At 42.0% G+C, this 19636-nt stretch overlaps 1 protein-coding gene across 1 annotated transcript in view; it reads right to left on the reverse strand.

Moving 5' to 3' along the window:
- The window catches only part of znf276 (zinc finger protein 276), a 93649-nt gene that overhangs the window by 17330 nt on the left and 56683 nt on the right, over positions 1-19636 (reverse strand). Inside the window, exon 10 of the mRNA XM_057836687.1 lies at positions 4717-4816. Coding sequence (XP_057692670.1) covers positions 4717-4816 — 100 coding nt within the window. The remainder of the gene's footprint in view (positions 1-4716; positions 4817-19636) is intronic.

Here is a 19636-nt window from a genome sequence, read left to right on the forward strand (position 1 = left end):
CACTAGGAGTGCAACGGTTTGCGGTTCAAAGCCGAACCGTACGGTTCGCCCTGTACGATTCAATTCGCCTTTATGAACCGCGCATTTTCGGTTTTGCAATTAATTTATTCCAAACACTTGTGGAATGAATTGGTCTAGCTCTGTGTGCGACGTGAAGCACAGCTGTGGAGAAATTCCCCCCCGCCGCAAGTAAATGTCCGATCGCTGTCAAGCACCTGTGTAATAGAAGCCGAGTAACGCCCTCTCTCGCTTACGAGCAAAGTGAAAGTGAAACAAGAAAGAAAACAAAAAGCTATGGCGAGCGGAGGATTGGAGAGACCGAATTTTGAGGAAGCACTGGCTTCTTTCAAATATGCGGTGTGGCAACATTTCAGTTTCCCCGTGGACTACAATGCGGTGGGAGAGAAAATAAGAGGGAGAGAAAATATTGAAAGAAAAAAAAAAAAAAAAAATTTGCAAGCATTGCTCAGCGCTTGTTCCCTATGCTAATGGCAACACTTATAACTAGGGTTGTTCCGATCATTTTTTTTTGCTCCCGATCCGATCCTGATTGTTTTAGTTTGAGTATCTGCCGATCCCAATATTTCCCGATCCGATTGCTTTTTTTTTGCTCCCGATTCAATTCCAATCATTCCCGATAATTTTTCCCGATCATATACATTTTGGCAATGCATTAAGAAAAAAATGAATAAAACTGGGACGAATATATACATTCAACATACAGTACATAAGCACTGTATTTGTTTATTATAACAATAAATCCTCAAGATGGCATTTACATTATTAAAATTCTTTCTGTGAGAGGGATCCACTGATAGAAATACTTGTGACTTTATATATTGTGACTAAATATTGCTATCTAGTGTATTTGTTGAGCTTTCAGTAAATGATACTGTAGCCATGCCCAAATGCATGATGGGAAGTGGAACCATGACTGTGCGTAGTGCTACCACTTGATATATCTTCTCTGCGTTGGGAAATAACATAAGGTGTTAAGAAAAAGATCAATTGCTACCCTGCTTCCCCACATTGCTTCCCATGATATTTCTAATCGTAGGGAGAGGGATTGTAAGGCTTTAAAAATGGCTCCAAAGGCTGCCAAAATTCACTCTACTCATTTTACACTGCCTTTAATCTCTCTATATAGGTAAAACGGCGCCATTACAGATTGAGCACGACAAAGCGTGAGTGGGTCGTGCAGTGCATACATTAATTACGTTAAATATTTTAACGTGATACATTTTTTAAAAAATTAATTACCGCCGTTATCGGGATAAATTTGATAACCCTACCTTAAGCCTAAACTAAAGACTCTGGATGAGTGTAACATATTATGTCTGTAACGTTAAATACAATTAGAAAACGATTTAATTAAAAAAAATATTAAAAAAAGGCATGGCCGATATTTTTTTGCCGATTCCGATACTTTGAAAATGACGTGATCGTACCCAATCGATCGGCACATCTCTACTTATAACATGACTCCGGCACCTCAGCCGGCATCACCCACAGATATCACTTTCTCAGAGCAGGACAACCCCGGAGATGACACCAGTGAAAACACACGGCGGGCTTCGTTAATTTATTTGCAACGCTTGACCCGCGTTACATTGTTCCCTCGCGGACATATTTCTACAACAACGAATTCCCCGACATTTATGAAATGGCACTCAAAGCCATCGAAGATGACTTCGCTAAAGCAAATAGTTTCACCGTGACCACTGATAGTTGGACGTCTCGTGCTACAGAGTGCTACTACCTAGCTGTGACAGTCCACTATAATTCATACCTGTCAAGTTGTACAGTCTCGGCGTAATTTGTACAAGTGAGCACTGATTTTTAAATGTGTACACCGTACGCTACGTTCAAATTCTGTACGTTTTTTTTCCCTCCGTTCGTTAATACGTTGGTTGAATGACGCGAGAAAAGTCAGAGGGACGGAGAGGGAAGAGTGTTTGTTGTGACGTTGTTAGCCTGGTACTCCAGACTCACCACTGTTCCAGCTATTCTCTCAGTGTTTGAAAAACACAGGGAGATCAGTCTGGCTGTGCCAGGCAATGACGTTGTAGCAAACGCGATGCTAGGCTAGGTGGCTCCAATATTTCCTGACTGTAGCAGACAGCTTACAACCTACGCCTAGATATATATCTCATGCATATAGAACTACATGCGAAATGACAGACTCGGTAGCGTTAGTAAACAGCCGCCATTTTAGAGCAGTAAACTTCTCAGAAAGGCTCTGTTGTAGTGAACCTTCCTAGTGAACCTAAGTAACTTTTTATCTAAAATACTCCTAAATCGGCAAAATCTTGACTTGAGTCTATCTTTAAATGATGAAGCAGTTTTAAAATTTTCACATGTCAAAAGTAGACAGAAGGGATCTAATGCAAAAACGGGAGCAATTTTATCAACTTTAACAGTTGATTCAGAACATTAAATGACCTCCAAACATAGCAAAGGTTACTATTTTTTTGTTTAAAAAAAAAACAAAAAAACATGAAAGGTAATACCAGTTACTTTGCTAAGTAATTTTTTTACTACTGTGTGTGTATTTCAGTAGTCAGTCACTAAACTAGCCAAAGAGCTAAGAGGCATTTTAACAATCGAACATGTTTACATTTTAAGTGTTTATTTCATTTTCTTAAAAGCAAAAGACAGGCAGTTTAAAAAAAAAAAAAAAAATGCAAAAAGCAAACCGAACCAAAACCGTGATCCCAAAACCGAGGTTCAAACCGAACCATGGGCTAACTGAACCGTTGCACCCCTAGCCGCCACCCACCAAATTTGGCACGAAAAGACATTTGTTCATAGATAAGCGGCACTGGACGATAAGCCACAGCTGTCACTGTACTATGGGATATTTACATCAATAGACATTAATTGGTAACACTTTATTTGACAGCAGCATCCTATGACTGTCATAAGACCAAATGGACCACCAAGAACCAATTGCCTGCAAAGCTTCATTGCTTCAAGAGCTTCATTTGGCCATTACTGCTACCTTGGGGGAGACAATCAACCTCTGCTGCCAACACTGTTGTTGTCCAACATGCCTCCTAGCATGCATTGTAGCGCTACAGATGTAAAAAACAATCAAAATTCATTTTCTTTGCTAATTATTTCTTCTGTTACTGTTCCAGTTGTTTCAGTAATTGCTAGTTATGGTATTTGGTAACATTCTAATGGACAGTGGACTGTCATAAGACTGTTATAATTATGACATGACACTGTCTTGAACATTAATGAATGCTTATGACAGATGTCATTTAGTGTCATCCGGCAAATGATCTTATTTTTGAATGCATGTAAAAGATTCGAGCTGGACATAGTTATAAAATTTACTGGCTGACACTTAATGACATCTGTCATAAGCATTCATTAATGCCCATGATAGTGTCATGTCATAATAAAGACAATTTTATGACAGTCTTATGACACCGCTGTCAAATAAAGTGTTAGCTGTAAATCCAAATAAATCAACAAATAAACCGCACTGGACTATAAGACACAGGATTAAAAATGAGGGGAAAAAGTAGCGGCTTACAGTCCGAAAATTATATATTATATTATATGTGAGAGTCCTGCTTAAACCATAGGAAAAGTCCTGCTTTGGCCTGGGTTATGTCCAATTGTAGTATGGTTGAGTTAACATAATGAACAACCACAACGGGACACTATATCAAACTCCCACATTAAAACTGACAATCAAAAGACAGTGCAAAAGTTGAAAAATCACCTGCTTATTCTCAGTCAGTTACCGTAATTTCCTGAATATAAGGCGCACTCGTGTATAATGCGCACCGCAAATTTACTTGTAAAATCTAGGGAAAATTATTGTACCCGTTTATAACGCGCACTCTAATTTTAGCACCAATAAATAGAAGAATACAAGAAAACAGAGCTCGTGTACAGATACAGAAATGTTATTTTACTGACTGAAACACAGCACAAGCATAGCACAGTGGTAGTTCAAAACATTACCATAAACTGACAATATTTACAGTAATAAAATGATGTGACAACTTCTCCAACTTACCAGAATCTAGCAGAAAACAAAACAGATGTGACTTTTCTTTTAAAGGCTGCTGTATAACTTGCTCGTTTCATCATGATGAATAAATTTTTCTTCCATGGATTGATACGGTAAAATGAAAGTCAGAACGTAAGTCGGAAATCCGTAAGATCTCATCGCTGTCGACACGACAGTAACAATAGGAATTACTATTATTTGGGTTTGAGTTTCCCGAGGGACAGATATAGTTAACGGACACAAGAATTCTGTGTGCTTACTTTTGTTATGGTCCGAGTTGCGGAGGTGCAATAAACGTTGACTCAAATGAGTTCAAGAAACTAAATTCTGTGCTTTATGAAGAGTGAAAAAAGCAGAATTTAACACAGACGAAATCATTCGGCCGATTAGAGTGAAGTATTACCGAAACAAAATGGTGACGTCACATACCGTAATGGTCGGCAATGGGTCGCCGCATACGTTTCTTCAACACAACGTGGCCGTGTCAATAAAAAAAAAAAAAATCAGTTTATAAATATATATATATATATATATGTAATATATATATATTTCTGTCTCCATCCATGTACCCGTTTATAATGCGCACCATGATTTTACAAGTTGATTTTGGGGGAAAAAAGTGCGCGTTATATTCGGGAAATTACGGTATGTTTTCTTGAGAAATCCATTTTCGATATAGTACTTACTGTAAAGGCTTTACACCTGAATGTCTCATCTGATGCACTGATAGGTGTTTTCTCTGTTTAAAAGTTTGTCCACACTGATCGCAGATGTAGTTCCTCTCTTCTGAAAAATAAACAAGACACACCATGTTTCATTAACAACCTAGTGCTTTGAAAAAGCTGAAGTCAACTCATTGTACAGTAGTTCAGCAGCCTTAAGACCCAAGTACACTGCATGCGTGATCGTTGCAGTCCCGTTCCTGTTTCGTGTTGACTGCGTGCCACGCAGTTTGTCAAAAACAGGCAAATCATACCGGCTGCTGCACAGCTGCGGTCCGCCAACTCCGTCACCTCGTGAGCTCTCGCGTGATCGCGCGCGATAATGTGCCATTTAAAACAACGACAAACACACGGAGTCTGTAGTATGTACTCATCAGAGAAGCAGAGAGAGAGCACATTTTTTTCCTTGCATATTGATATTGTAACGTTTGCTAAGCGGAAGTTTGGCCGCGAAAACAACACACGAGCTTCAACGCCTTTTTCCTCTTTTTCTTTATTAACTTACCGCCACCTCACCAATGCAAAAAACAACAACTACAGTGGGGAGAATAAGTATTTGATACACTGCCAATGGGTTTTCCCATTGTCAGTGTATCAAATACTTGTTCTCCCCATTGTATTTACACTGACGCTATCTAGTCCACCAATCGGAGCGTCGGGCTGGTGCACCAGCACACCAATGACAGCCCAGCGTTGGTGCATAAATTAACCCACCGATGACAGCCCCGGTCGGCACAACACCGGCGACGCTACAATATTTTAGTTGTGTCTGTCTCTTAATTCCAGATTGACTGCATCATGTTGAGATCAGGGCTCCGTGCAGGGGGGCTGTAATGCCCTTGGTTGTGTCGGTGCGTTTATATCTTTGTGCACATTTAAAATTTATGGCACATAACATCTCATAGAGCTGTTATAAACAACTGATAAATAATATGTCATATTTATAAAATGGATAGCGAATTATATATGACACGAACTAAAAAACAGCGTACTTGGAATTGGTGTCTCAACACTGCAGATTCATGTGCCCAGCGCAAACTGTTGTTTTTTCTATTAAGAGTCAAGTGAAATGTAGGAAAGAAAGAGAAACGTCTTGAATAGACCACCAGGTCGAAACTTGTGGGTGTCTCTTTTTTCTCTTTCGTCTCTTTTTTCTCTTTCGTACTTTTCCCCCTCGACTCTGTATACAAACCGAGATTGTTTGTGCGCGGGGCACGAGAATTTCTGCAGTGGAACCACTTCCAGATACGCTGGGTTTTTTTTTTTTTTTTTTTTTGCTTAGCACGTCGTGTGTTTGATATCATTGCCAGAAAAACACACATAATAGGACACTTTGCAGTTTCGCTTTTAATGGTGTCCTTATAGTAACGATCTGCTGCATCGTATATCACTGTGTGACTTTCCACCTCCATGATGAAGCGCTCATCATCCATTTTCGCTCGTGTTTAAACCGCGATTACGCACCTGGGCTTTTGATGTCAGGCCCAGCTCCGCCCATTTTGTCGGATGCGTGTCCGGCGGAAATAGAAAATAGCCTATACCATCCGGCGGGCATGCGGCACGCCGGAGGTGGTTCGCAGTCAATCCGGAGCACTGACGCGGCCGGTATACGTTGAACAATAGGATATAACGGGAACGGATTGGCTCCGGCGCTATTTTTTACCGGAGTCGGACCAGAACCGCAACGATCACGCATGCAGTGTACTTGGGCCTTTACAGCCAAATTTGATGTCAATCGTACGGTGGCCGAGAGGTGTCAGGCAAAATGTAAAGTCCAAACACTTTGCAAATAGTATAAACCACGGGCTCCAATTGTAAACGCTTTGCAAAAGAAAAAAAGCACAAATGCAAGCTGGCACAACGCAAATCCCACTTGCCAAAGCACCACTGCAAGTTGGCAACAGCAGAAACCCCAATTGCAACAATACGAATGCAAGTGGCTCGCAACACGGATGCAAAAGAAAAACGCACGAATGCTAACTGCCACAACACGATCCCTAATTTCTAAAGTGCAATTGCAAATTGGCAAAAGTACAGACCCCAATTGCCACAACACCAATGCAAATGGCTCGCAAGACGAATGCTAGGCCTGTCGCAATAACAAATTTTAGTGTGCGATAATTTATATCATAAATTATTGCGATATGCAATATTATTGCGCCCCCATTTTTTTAAAAACCAATTTACAATAACACAGTGAGAATACAGTATATATTAATAAATCAAGTACACCAATTTAAACGCGTTTACTCTTGAATTAAAAAATATTTTTTTAAGAAATCACAAAAACAATAGACCATGCCTCGTAAGTAAAAGACAACAGTATTAATACCGCACAGAAACACAGAATAAATAAATGTGTGTTTTTAAAGAAAAAAAAAAAAAAATTTACTTAATAAGCATTTAGGCAAATGAAAACTTTTCCCCTCATAGCTTCTGCTATGGTGTTCCATAGGGATGCAACAATCCAGTTAAGTCACGATTCGGTATGATTTTCGATACGCGGCACACGACTTTCGATTCGATTCAATACATTTAATGCTCTGGGAAAAAAATAGTTTTTTAATTTTTAATTTTTTTTTTTGCTAATGAGCAAAAATTAAATTGCCATCATATAAACATGCATTTTAGTGCATAATATTTACGCGGTTATTTCTTACTGACCTGAAGAGATTTTGTATAAAAGTGCTGAGAACAATCTTTACCGTTTGTAAAGTGATGCGGGTCACACTGTTGATTGCTACAGCTATACGTTGAACAACAGGATATAATGGGAATGGATTGGCTACCCCCCGTGAGTCATCACCTTATCGTGGTGGAAGGGTTTGCGTGTCTCAATGATCCTAGGAGCTATGTTGTCTGGGGCTTTAAGCCCCTGGTAGGGTCACCCATGACAAACAGGTCCTAGGTGAGAGGCCAGACAAAGTATGGCTCAAAAAGACCCCTTATGATGAGCAACATTAATGAACCCCAGTTTCCCTTGCCCGGACGCGGGTTACCGGGGCCCCCCTCTGGAGCCAGGCCTGGAGGTGGGGCTCGAAGGCAAGCGTCTGGTGGCTGGGCCTGTCCCCATGGGGCCCGGCCGGGCTCAGCCCGAAAAGGCAACGTGGGTTCCCCTTCCCATGGGCTCACCACCTGTGGGAGGCAGAACTTCTCCCTTGTCCTGGGGGAGGTGGGGGACATTGAGTCTGAGTGGGCCATGTTCCGCACCTCCATTGTTGAGGCGGCCGATCAGAGCTTTGGCCGTAAGGTGGTTGGTGCCTGTCGTGGCGGCAATCCCCAAACCCGCTGGTGGACACCAGCAGTAAGGGATGCTGTCAAGCTGAAGAAGGAGGTCTATCAGGCCTTTTGGCCTGTGGGACTCTGGAGGCAGCTGACAGGTACCGGCTGGCCAAGCGGACTGCGGCTTCGGCGGTCGCCGAGGCAAAAACCCAGACATGGGAGGAGTTCGGCGAGGCCATGGAAAACGACTTCCGGACGGCTTCGAGGAAATTCTGGTCCACCATCCGGCGCCTGAGGAGGGGAAAGCAGTGCACCATTAACACTGTGTATAGTGAAGATGGTGTACTGCTGACCTCGACTCGGGACGTCGTGAGCCGGTGGGGAGAATACTTCGAGGCCCTCTTCAATTCCACCGACACGCCTTCCTTTGAGGAAGCAGAATCTGGGGACTCCGTGGTGGGCTCTTCGATCTCTGGGGTTGAAGTCACTGAGGCGGTTGGAAAGCTCCTCGGTGGCAAGGCTCCGGGGGTAGATGAGATCCGCCCGGAGTTCCTGAAGGCTCTGGATGTTGTAGGGGTGTCGTGGCTGACACGTCTCTACAACATCGCGTGGACATCGGGGACAGTGCCTCTGGATTGGCAGACCGGGGTGGTGGTCCCCCTTTTTAAGAAGGGGGACCGGAGGGTGTGTTCCAATTATAGAGGGATCACACTCCTCAGCCTCCCTGGTAAAGTCTATTCAGGGGTGCTGGAGAGGAGAGTCCGCCGAGAAGTCGAATCTCGGATTCAGGAGGAGCAATGTGGTTTTCGTCCCGGCCGTGGAACAGTGGACCAGCTCTACACCCTCGGCAGGGTCCTCGAGGGTGCATGGGAGTTCGCCCGATCAGTCTACCTGTGTTTTGTGGATCTGGAGAAGGGGTTCGACTGTGTGCCTCGGGGAGTCCTGTGGGGGGTGCTCCGGGAGTACGGGGTACAGAGCCCCTTGGTAAGGGCTGTTCGGTCCCTGTACGACCGGTGTCAGAGTTTGGTCCGCATTGCCGGCAGTAAGTCGAATTCGTTCCCAGTGAGGGTTGGACTCCGCCAAGGCTGCCCTTTGTCACCAATTTTGTTCATAATTTTTATGGACAGAATTTCTAGGCGCAGCCGAAGCGTTGAGGGGGTCCGGTTTGGTGACCTCAGCATTGAATCTCTGCTTTTTGCAGATGATTTAGTGCTGTTGGCTTCATCAAGCCGTGACCTCCAACTCTCACTGGAGCGGTTCGCAGCTGAATGTGAAGCGGTTGGGATGAAGATCAGCACCTCCAAATCCGAGACCATGGTCCTCAGTCGGAAAAGGGTGGAGTGCCCTCTCCGGGTCGGGGATGAGATCCTGCCCCAAGTGGAGGAGTTCAAGTATCTTGGGGTCTTGTTCACGAGTGAGGGTAGGAGGGAGCGGGAGATCGACAGGCGAATCGGTGTGGCGTCTGCAGTAATGAGGACTCTGCACCGGTCCGTAGTGGTGAAGAAGGAGCTGAGCCGAAAGGCAAAGCTCTCGATTTAACAGTCGATCTACGTTCCTACCCTCACCTATGGTCACGAGCTTTGGGTCGTGACCGAAAGAACAAGATCCCGGATACAAGCGGCCGAAATGAGTTTCCTCCGCAGGGTTTCCGGGCTCTCCCTTAGAGATAGGGTGAGAAGCTCGGTCATCCGGGAGGGACTCGGCATCAAGCCGCTACTCCTCCGCGTAGAGAGGAGCCAGCTAAGGTGGCTCGGGCATCTGGTTCGGATGCCTCCCGGACGCCTCCCTGGAGAGGTGTTACGGGCATGTCCCACCGGCCTCCCGCCGGTGGGACATATATATACAATATATATATATATATATATATATATATATATATATATATATATATAATTTTTTTATTTATTTTTTTTGTTTTTTGTTTTGTTCAGGGGGCCGGACCAAATGTGGCCCGTGGGCCGTAGTTTGGGGGACCCTTGAGTTAGTGCTTTCAATGAGACCAGGGCTTTCTCTTTTTTTACACACAATAGCAGCCTTTCACACAGTGCAACATCTGAACTCCGGTGCAAAATCAGTAATAACAGTCAGTCACTGTATTTTAGTCACAACGACCCATCAATAAAAATATTCAAGTAGATATGAAAGAAAACGACAAAGACAATACTGTAGTGCAGCAGCATCTTTATCGCAATATCAATCCAGGGATCAGTTCAGTTGCAAACAAAACATCAACTAAATTGCAATGTAGAACAAAAGTAAAATGTAGGCCTAGCCTATCTTATATCTATAATCTTTCTCGCTCCGTCTTCCTCCGCTTCAGCCATTGTTATGTTATGTCCTATCTCTCATGTGAGCAGGGTCTATATTTTGTTTGAAGCAATTTTTTGGGGGGGGATTGAACAATAAAGACACAAATCTACCTCCAACTTTATCAACCAACAGTAGGCTCTCAGAGCTGTGACTGATTCTAATAAAATATAAAAACATATAAAAAGCAAAATAAATTTACAGAACACAACAATTATTTTGTCTATCTTTTCATTATAGTCATCATGCAAAATACATGGTGTCTCAGCGGTGGTGCTGACGTATTCTGTCTGGGCTGTCATAACAGGGTTGGCACTCCAATGCCGGCTCCTTCTTGCATTTGCCACAGGTGTACCTGTAGCAGTGAACACAACTGCCGTTTGCAGAGTTCTGTGAGCATTCAACTCTAACTTGACACTTGGCTCTTTTACTGGGACTGGGTGTGAGGGGCTGCTGACAAAGCTTGTTCTCTTTGCGTGACAAAAGTCACTTGAATGAAAGCAAAATGTTTGAATGCAAAAGTTGCCTCAAAATAAAGACAGCCAAAGAAATTGTTGTATTTGTTTTGCTTTTGATATGTTTTTATATTTTGTTAAAATCAATCACAGCTTTCAAAGCCTACTGTTGAATGATAAATTTGTTGGTAGATTTGTTTATTTCTTAGTCAGTGCCCCCCAAAAAGTTCCTTCAATCAAAGTATATATTTTCAATCAAAAACAAAAGTCACTTGAGCGAAAGCAAAATGTGTTTGAATGCAAAAGTAAGGGCGAAACCTTCCAGAGTGAGGCTGCTTTGTATGGAGTTTTATTTGTGTCACAATTCTGAGGCCACCGCTGGCTGCTTTGTCTTTGCTCGTAAATTGAGCCATTAGCAGAGGAGGGGGTTGGGGGAAAACTTTCTTGAGTAGGCAGCTTTCTCTTTACTTGCAAAAGAGGTGTCCCAATTCTTAGGGCTGATGTTTCAAGCCCTACCCCTTACCCCTACTCCTTATTGCTTCGTTTGAAGGGCCAAGGGGTGGGCCGAGGGGTGGGTGGGCCGAGGGGTGGGCAAAGGGGTGGGCCAGGAGGTGGGCCAAGGGGTAGAAATGAGATGGGCTTGGTGGAGGATCTCCTTATAAGGCTGTCCCAAAATGGGACACCCTTGGTAATATTAGGAGGTACCAAAACCCCTGGTAATTCTAGTGCTAGACCTGATCCCACTTTAAAGAGACCCTGCCTCTAACTATTGATATTGAGTATAATAAATACCTCATTAGTTACTGGCCACGTGCCGCAGTCCTTTAAATATGCAGTTATTAAACCGCTTTTGAAAAAACCTACTCTTGATCCTGATATCTTGGCCAATTATAGACCTATCTCTAATTTACCATTTCTCTCCAAAGTCCTTGAAAGAGTGGTAATTAAACAGCTCTGTCAGCAACAACAGGACAATCGTTTATTTGAACATTTCCTGTCTGGCTTTCGAGCTCATCATAGCACTGAAACTGCATTAGTCAAAGTAACTAATAACTTGTTACTAGCAGCTGATGTTGGATTAGTCTCGATCCTGGCTCTGTTGGACCTGAGTGCAGCCTTTGACACAATCGACCATAATATCTTATTGCTGAGACTAGAATGTGACATAGGCATTAAAGGAGCAGCCCTCTGCTGGTTTAACTCATATTTATCTAATAATTTGTCAATGTAAACCGGCAATCATCACCGTACTCTAGAGTTAGTTATGGTGTGCCGCAAGGATCGGTCCTCTGGCCCATCTTGTTTACGCTGTATATGCTTCCTCTAGGTAATATCCTCATCATAGCATTAACTTTCATTGTTACGCTGACGACACACAACGGTATTTATCAATTAAACCTGAGCAGATCAGGCAAGTGGACAAACTAAGCACCTGCGTCCGAGATATAAATACCTGGATGAGCACTATCTTCTACTTAACCCTGAAAAAACAGAAGTCCTTATAATAGGCCCGAAAAGTGTGACTCTTTAGCTGCCCAGATTGTCACTCTGGACAATGTAAGTGTAGCCTCCAGCACCACAGTTAAAAACCTAGGAGTTTTATTCGACCCTGACTTATCATTTCAAGCTCACATTAAACAAACCTGCAGAACGGCCTTCCTTTACCTGCGCAACATAGCCAAAATTAGAAATATTTTATCTAAAAGCGATGAAGAAAAATTAATTCACGCGTTCGTTACATCGAGATTGGATTACTGTAACTCCCTACTTGTCCTAAAAGTTCTCTAAAAGGTCTTCAGCTAGTCCAAAACGCAGCAGCAAGACTTTTAACAGGAACCAATAGAAGAGAGCACATCACCCCTGTGCTCCAAGCACTTCACTGGCTTCCAGTCGAGTTTAGAATTAAATTTAAAATCTCCTTCTTACATTTGAGACCATTAGTGGGTTGGGGCCATCTTATCTCACCGATTCTCTGGTTCCATACCTCCCCAACAGAACACTCCGATCTCAGAATGCAGGTCTACTGGTAGTTCCCAGGGTTTCTAAAAGTACTGTTGGAGCTAGAGCCTTTAGCCACCAAGCCCCTGTTTTATGGAATCAGCTTCCAGCCAATATTAAAGAAGCCGAGACAGTCTGCACATTTAAGATTAGATTAAAAACGTTCCTATTCGACAAAGCTTATGGTCAGGCTAGTTGAAGTCCGAGTAGACTCACAGTTTAGTCTAAGCTGCACTAGAAGCTATAATGCTGGGGGATGTACAGCCACTGAGTTCTATCTCCTTTTTCTCACTCTACCTACCACTTGTCTTACTTTATTTCTATTTTCCAATGTTAATATCTAGTTGTCTAGTCTCTTCATCACTAGTCACCCGGTGTCCCTGACTGTCCGGATCCCTGGGTGGATGGACGTCCTCGTTGCTACCCCCGTCTCATCTGGCTAGATGAACGTCTTCTTGTTACTTTACTACACTGCATCTTCACGGACTGTAAATTCGCCTGCTAATTCCCATTAGCAGTCCTGGGGCTTCCTGTCTATCCGTCGTGGGAGTGGATCTCTCCTGACTGTGGTACTCCCCAAGGTTTCTCATTTTCTCCCAAAGACTCTGGAGTTTCTGGAGTTTTTTCCTTGCTGACATGGAGGGTCTAATGATGGGGGATACCCAGGACTTGAACTTTATTTATTCATCTTTGTTGCTTCATTTGCTGTTTCTGATTGTGTATCATATTGCCTCTGTAAAACCCTATGAGACAACCTTGCTGTGATTCAGGGCTATACAAATAAAATTGAATTGAATTGAATAGAGGACGATCCAGAAGTAAAATAAAAAAAAAAATAAAAAAAAAAAAAAAGAACAACACTTTGTATATTGCTATAGGTGCTTTGTGACCATCTCTCAGGACCTCCGTGAAGTTGCAACCCCTTGCCTGGTACACCAGACTCACCGCTGTTCCAGCTATTGAGTCTGGCCACCATTCACTCGGATACAATTTCCAGGGCGGAGCAAGCCACAGCAAACAGACAGCGGAGTGGACCAATCAGCGACGGGCAGACGTGACGTTAGTAAAATGGCGACGGCAGGACGAGGGACTTGCGCGCGGAAGTAAACATACGAAGAGAGCGGAGTTTATTCAACATGGCTAGCGCGAGACAGACTGTTGTCAATGACTCGTGTCGATGTGTTTTTGGTCATTTAAAACTGATTTTACCGTGGACTGGTACATCTTCTCGGCTCTGCCGTTCACCATCTGTGTTGTTGAAGAGACGACTTTCGACGCGCAAGAGTGACGTTGCTCGTGAAGAACACGTCACGCAAATAAACGAATCTGATTTGTCGATTGATTTTGTATCTGCTCGAAAAGGCCGTTAATGGGATGGTTCCCAGACTATTTCTCTCAGTGGAGAATAGTCTGGCAGAGCCAGGCAAGCAACCCCCCCAATCAGACACAAATTTATATGAAAATGACGTCAATCGTTTGTGCTATCAAAAGTTTTTTTTGTCCTACTATCGTTTGAGATATTTATAACACTTTTATAGGTTAATCTGAGGTCAATCAGCTTCCCATTTTGACTAAAAATTGTGTCAATCGTTTGTGCTGCTGTCATTTTATAGATATTGAGATAATAATTTCGAGTGAGGATATCATAACTCCTGTGGCTGATGGAGCTGATAGACTGTCTCAATAACAGGGGTGACCAAACAACTAGCACAAAAAATCAGAAACGAATGGCACCACTTTGGGTCCATTTTGCAGTGAGGGGCTGAGAGTGACGTCATCACTCAGAATTCAAATCTCAAGCCCCCCAATTACTGCAAAATGGACCTGAATTCATTTGTGCTAGTTATAGCCAGTAATTTTGCATTTCGCCTCATCTCGGCCAATTGACCCAGTGAAATGATAGCACACACATAACATAAATCACAATAAATTAACCAAGGATTAGTTAGATTATTTGCAACTGAAAATTATGGCTTCTTGAACTACAATGAAATAGTTTAATAACTGTTAAAATATGTTACGTTAACAGACACCCTGTTGTTCCTAATTTGACTACTATTATTTTACTGTTTATTTTTAGTCTCTGACCAAATAAAATCCCTTCCAAATATGTGCATATACTCCTGTGTGCCTTGGTGCAATTTATACTCAGGGGTAGGGCTGTTCGATTTTGCCGAATAAGAATATTCCCGATTATTTTCACTCAAACTCGATTTTCCGATATCAATTATGATTTTTTTGGCAAAACAAAAATAATGAGAAATAAAGATGTCTTCTATTTAAACTTTTTTTCCCCATTTTCAACTATTTAAGAACATAGGATGTTCATTAAAATTAAAGAGAATGTACTTTTTTTTTTTTTTTTTAATGATAGATATACAGTGGCATGAAAAAGTATCTGAACCTTTTGGAATTCCTCACATTTCTGCATAAAATCATCAAATGACATCTGACCTTTGTCAAAATCACACAGATGAAAATACAGTGTCTGCTTTAACTAAAACCAGCCAAACATTTATAGGTTTGCATATTTTCAATTCAATTAAATTTCAATTCAATTTGACTAAAGGGGGAAAAAGAAGTAAGTGAACCATCACATTTAATATTTTGTGCCCCCCGGCAGCAATAACTTCAACCAGACGCTTCCTGAAGCTGCAGATCAGTCTGGCACATCGATCAGAAGTAATCCTGGCCCATTCTTCGCTACAAAACTGCTGTAGTTCAGCCAGATTCTTGGAATGTCTGGCATGAATGGCGGTCTTAAGGTCATGCCGCAGCATCTAAATGGTTTTCAAGTCTGGATTTTGACTTGGCCACTCCAGAATGTGTATGTTGTTCTTCTGAAACCATTCCAAAGTTGATTTACTTCTGCTTTTTGGATCATTGTCTTGTTGCAGCATCCATCGTCTTTTTAGCTTCAACTCTCTTGACAGTTGGCCTCAGGTTTTCCTGCAAAACAACCTGATGAACTTTTGAATTCATTCTTCCATTAATGATTACAAGTTGTCCAGGCCCCGAGGCAGCAAAACAGCCCCAAATCATTATGCTCCCTCCATCATGTTTCACGGTGAGGATGAGGTGTTGATGTTGGTGAGCTGTTCCATTTTTCCTCCACGCATGACATTGTGTGTTACTCCCAAACAATTCAACTTTGGTTTCATCAGTCCACAAAATATTTTCCAAAACTTCTGTGGAGTGTCCAAGTGCCTTTTGGCGAACATTAAATGGGCAACAATGTTTTTTTTAGACAGCAGTAGCTTTTCCCGTGGAGTCCTCCCATGACCGCCTTTCGTGGCCATAGTTTTACATATAGTTAATATGTGCACAAATACTTTGGACTGTGCCAGTGATTTTTCTGATTATTTTGCAGACACTCTAGAGTTCTTTTTTACCTCTTTGAGTATTCTGCGCTCAACTCTTGGCGTCATCTTTGGTGGACGGCCACTCCTTGGGAGAGAAGCAACAGTGCCAAACTCTCCATTCGTCAACAACATCTCTGACTGTCGATTGATGAACAATCCAGACTTTTAGGGATGATTTTGTATCCTTTCCCAGCTTTATAAAAATCAACAATCCTTGATCCTTGGTCTTCAGACAGCTCTTTGACCGAGCCACATCAGACAATGCTTCTCATTGAGACAATTCTTACCAGGTGTGTGTTTTATAATGGGCAGGGCAGCTTTAAACCACTCATCAGTAATTGGGCACACGCCTGACTTAAAATTGGTTTCAGTTGCTCTTTAAGTCTCCTTGGGCAGAGGGTTCACTTACTTATTTTTTTTCCCCTTTCTGTCATAGTTTGCATGCTATCCTCATTAAAATATGAAAACCTATAAGTGTTTGGGTCGTATTAGTTAAAACAGACACTGTTGTTTTATCTGTGTGATTTTGACAAAGATCAGATTACATTTGATGGTGATTTTATGCAGAAATGTGAGAAATTCCAAAAGGTTCAGATACTTTTTCATACAACTGTAAGTACCATACATTCACAAAAATAAGTACAAATGACATACATTATGCACAGTGAAATGGAATATATTTTGAAGATCTCACAAAATTTGACTTTTTTTTTTAATTATAAGGAAATAAATAAGAAGCTTAACATAAATCAACAAATATAAGTCCAAAGTCCAGTCTTTCTCTCTCTTAAAGATTTGATCAATTTTCTGTTGCATTGCCCATTTTCATCACATCAACTCAACAAACTTGTTCTTTTTCTAATTTGGCTGTTTCAGAAAACGCGCATTTGAACCAGTAAGAGCTAACTATCTCTGCTGATCACATGTCAGTATGTCAACCAATTGAATAAACAAATGAGTCCAGGGTGTTTTGCTTTGCTACGCGTATGCGCACATTGACTCTTCAGACTCTGATAACTGCAACTGGTGGGAGGAGCGCCGTGCCGTCCTTGGAATAAATAAATATAGGTGGAAACGGATGACGCTACACAAGCACTTTATTAGGGTTGTTGTTAACACTTGTGGATGTGAATCTGACGTTGGTAGATTGTTTTCTTCTTGGAGATGTGATGCGTGTGTTGCAGCCTGGCAGTTTTTTTTTTTTTTTTCAACATAGGGTTTTGACAGTTGCCGTCATATTTTCGGGATCAAAGCAGCGTTCTGCCCCATTCTGGCCCCAAATCTTATACCGGAACGATGTTCCGGCCCGCTTTCACCCCGGTAACATCTCGACGGTTCGAGGCACATCTACTTGGGGGCACCTGTGTGGTGCCATGTGGGACATTTGTCCTGGCCAGGCAGCTCTTTATTACTCTTTCCTTAATAAATGTACAGTGGTACTAAGCCTGTCACGATATGCAATAATTCCATTTATCGCACGGCGAATAAAAATGAAGGCAGTAATTTTCCCGATGTGCACGTGTGCGGCAGATGTCCAACAGACGTGCTGTTAAAAGTTGGGCTTCATTGTTACTAGAGCTGGGAATCTTTGGGCACCTAACGATTCGATTACGATTACGATTCAGAGGCTCCGATTCGATTATAAAACGATTATTGATGCACCCCCCTCCTTTTTTTTTTCTCTTTTTTTTTTTTTTTATGTTTTGTACATTAGTTCCAAAATTGTTCAAAAATACTCTCAGGCTAAACCACACTACTATTTCAGTATCAAGTTAACATATAGCAGTAAACAAATATACAAAAATAACATTAAATAAAAAACTCCAGTCCCATTCTGTATCAGCAACTTTAAACTACATTCAATTAATTTAATGTTGTGAATCAACCGTTAAATTTGTTAAAATTGCTCCCGTTATTCCATAATTTCCCTTTTGTCTACTTTCGACATGTGAAAGTTTTAAAACTATTTTAAAGATAGATTCAAGTCAATATTTTACCGATTTAGGAGTGTTTTAGATAAAAAGTTAATTAAGTTTGCTTGGAAGGTTCGCTACAACAGCCTTGCAGGGAAGTGTACTGCTTTAAGATGGCGGCCGTTTATAACGCCCGCATCTAGCTTTTTGTAGATGTGCTGCTAACACTACCAAATCTAAATTGCATCTAGTCCTATATAAATGATATCCACCGTAACATTATATGGATGTACTTTGTAGCAGCTTTTCGGCAGCAGTCAGGTATGTCGTTGTGTTTTTTTTATCTCGTTGCATGAGTTGAGCTAGAGCCGTGAGTTGAGCATTGGCATTACCCAAGGGGCCGGGTAATGGGAAGCATGATGTTTAGCTACTCTCACTCCGTTCCGTCCCGAAGACCGCGCGGCGCGCTGAGTGTTGTGTACTTCCGCTTTACTTCGCATATTTCAATAATCGGAATTTGGATGTTTGTGAATCGTTCTCGAATCTTCCACGGCCGAATCGCGAATAATCTAAGAATCGGAAATTTTGCACACCTCTACTTGTTACCAACTACGCAATATGCTGCGACGAGGACTCACTCTGTTTTATTGACTTCTGGATATGTTCGTTTTATACATTTGAGTTTGAGTGACCATCATTCAATGGAGGAAGGCGGGGCCGTTTGCACTGTCGGCGCACAGCAATGAGTGAGCAGAGTGAGGAAGACGAAAATGGATGGAAAATCCTGATTTCCAGACCTAACACCACAGCCCTAGTGTGGGAATATTTTGATTTTAAACCAAATAAAAATGGCGAGGCAACCAAAAAGGTTGAACCAGTCTGGAAAATGTTTGGAGGTTGTTTCAACAAAGAGGGTAAACAGAACAAATCTACATGCTCATTTGAAGCACTATCACCCTCTTTAGTTTTCACTGCTTGGTAAGAAAACTGCATCGCAACAAGCGGAGCTTCCGGAGCAATCGACAATTACAGAGGTGTTCGCTTGATGTGAGAAATACAAACGAGACCACGCAAAATGGCGTTCCCTCATGGAAAGTGTAGTCTGCTACATTGCTGAAGAAATGAGACCGTTTTAGCTCTGTTTAACACTAGAAAACCCAACATTTTTTTAGCCTACTGGAAAACCCAAAAGGGATCAGATGATCCCCACAACTCTGGGTATCCACAATTAGCATCTGTATATGTGCAAATGAGTGTGTCATTGTCTCGCAAATAGGCCACTCAAGCACGCAAGCAAACAACCTTACTCTAACCCACAACGGTTGGTCAGTTTACACTGACTCTTGCCATGATAGTTTCAGTTTTTATTTGAGAGTTTTATTTTTGAATATGGCTTTATTTTATTCATTCATTGCTCTGCCCATTTTTTCTTCTTCTCCTATAGCACACACAGGCAACTTTATGTATAAATTACTGCAATGAAATAAACAAACGCACAGACCATTGCAACGTGTATAAAGTTATAATGAATGAAATAATCAATACATTTGTGACGACAAAAAAATCTCAAATGTTTTGGTCTCACAACCCAAGTGTGATCAGCTCTGCCATGTGGCTTTCTGAATGC

The sequence above is a fragment of the Corythoichthys intestinalis genome, chromosome 5, assembly GCF_030265065.1.
Source record: "Corythoichthys intestinalis isolate RoL2023-P3 chromosome 5, ASM3026506v1, whole genome shotgun sequence".
NCBI classification, from domain to species: Eukaryota; Metazoa; Chordata; class Actinopteri; order Syngnathiformes; family Syngnathidae; genus Corythoichthys; species Corythoichthys intestinalis.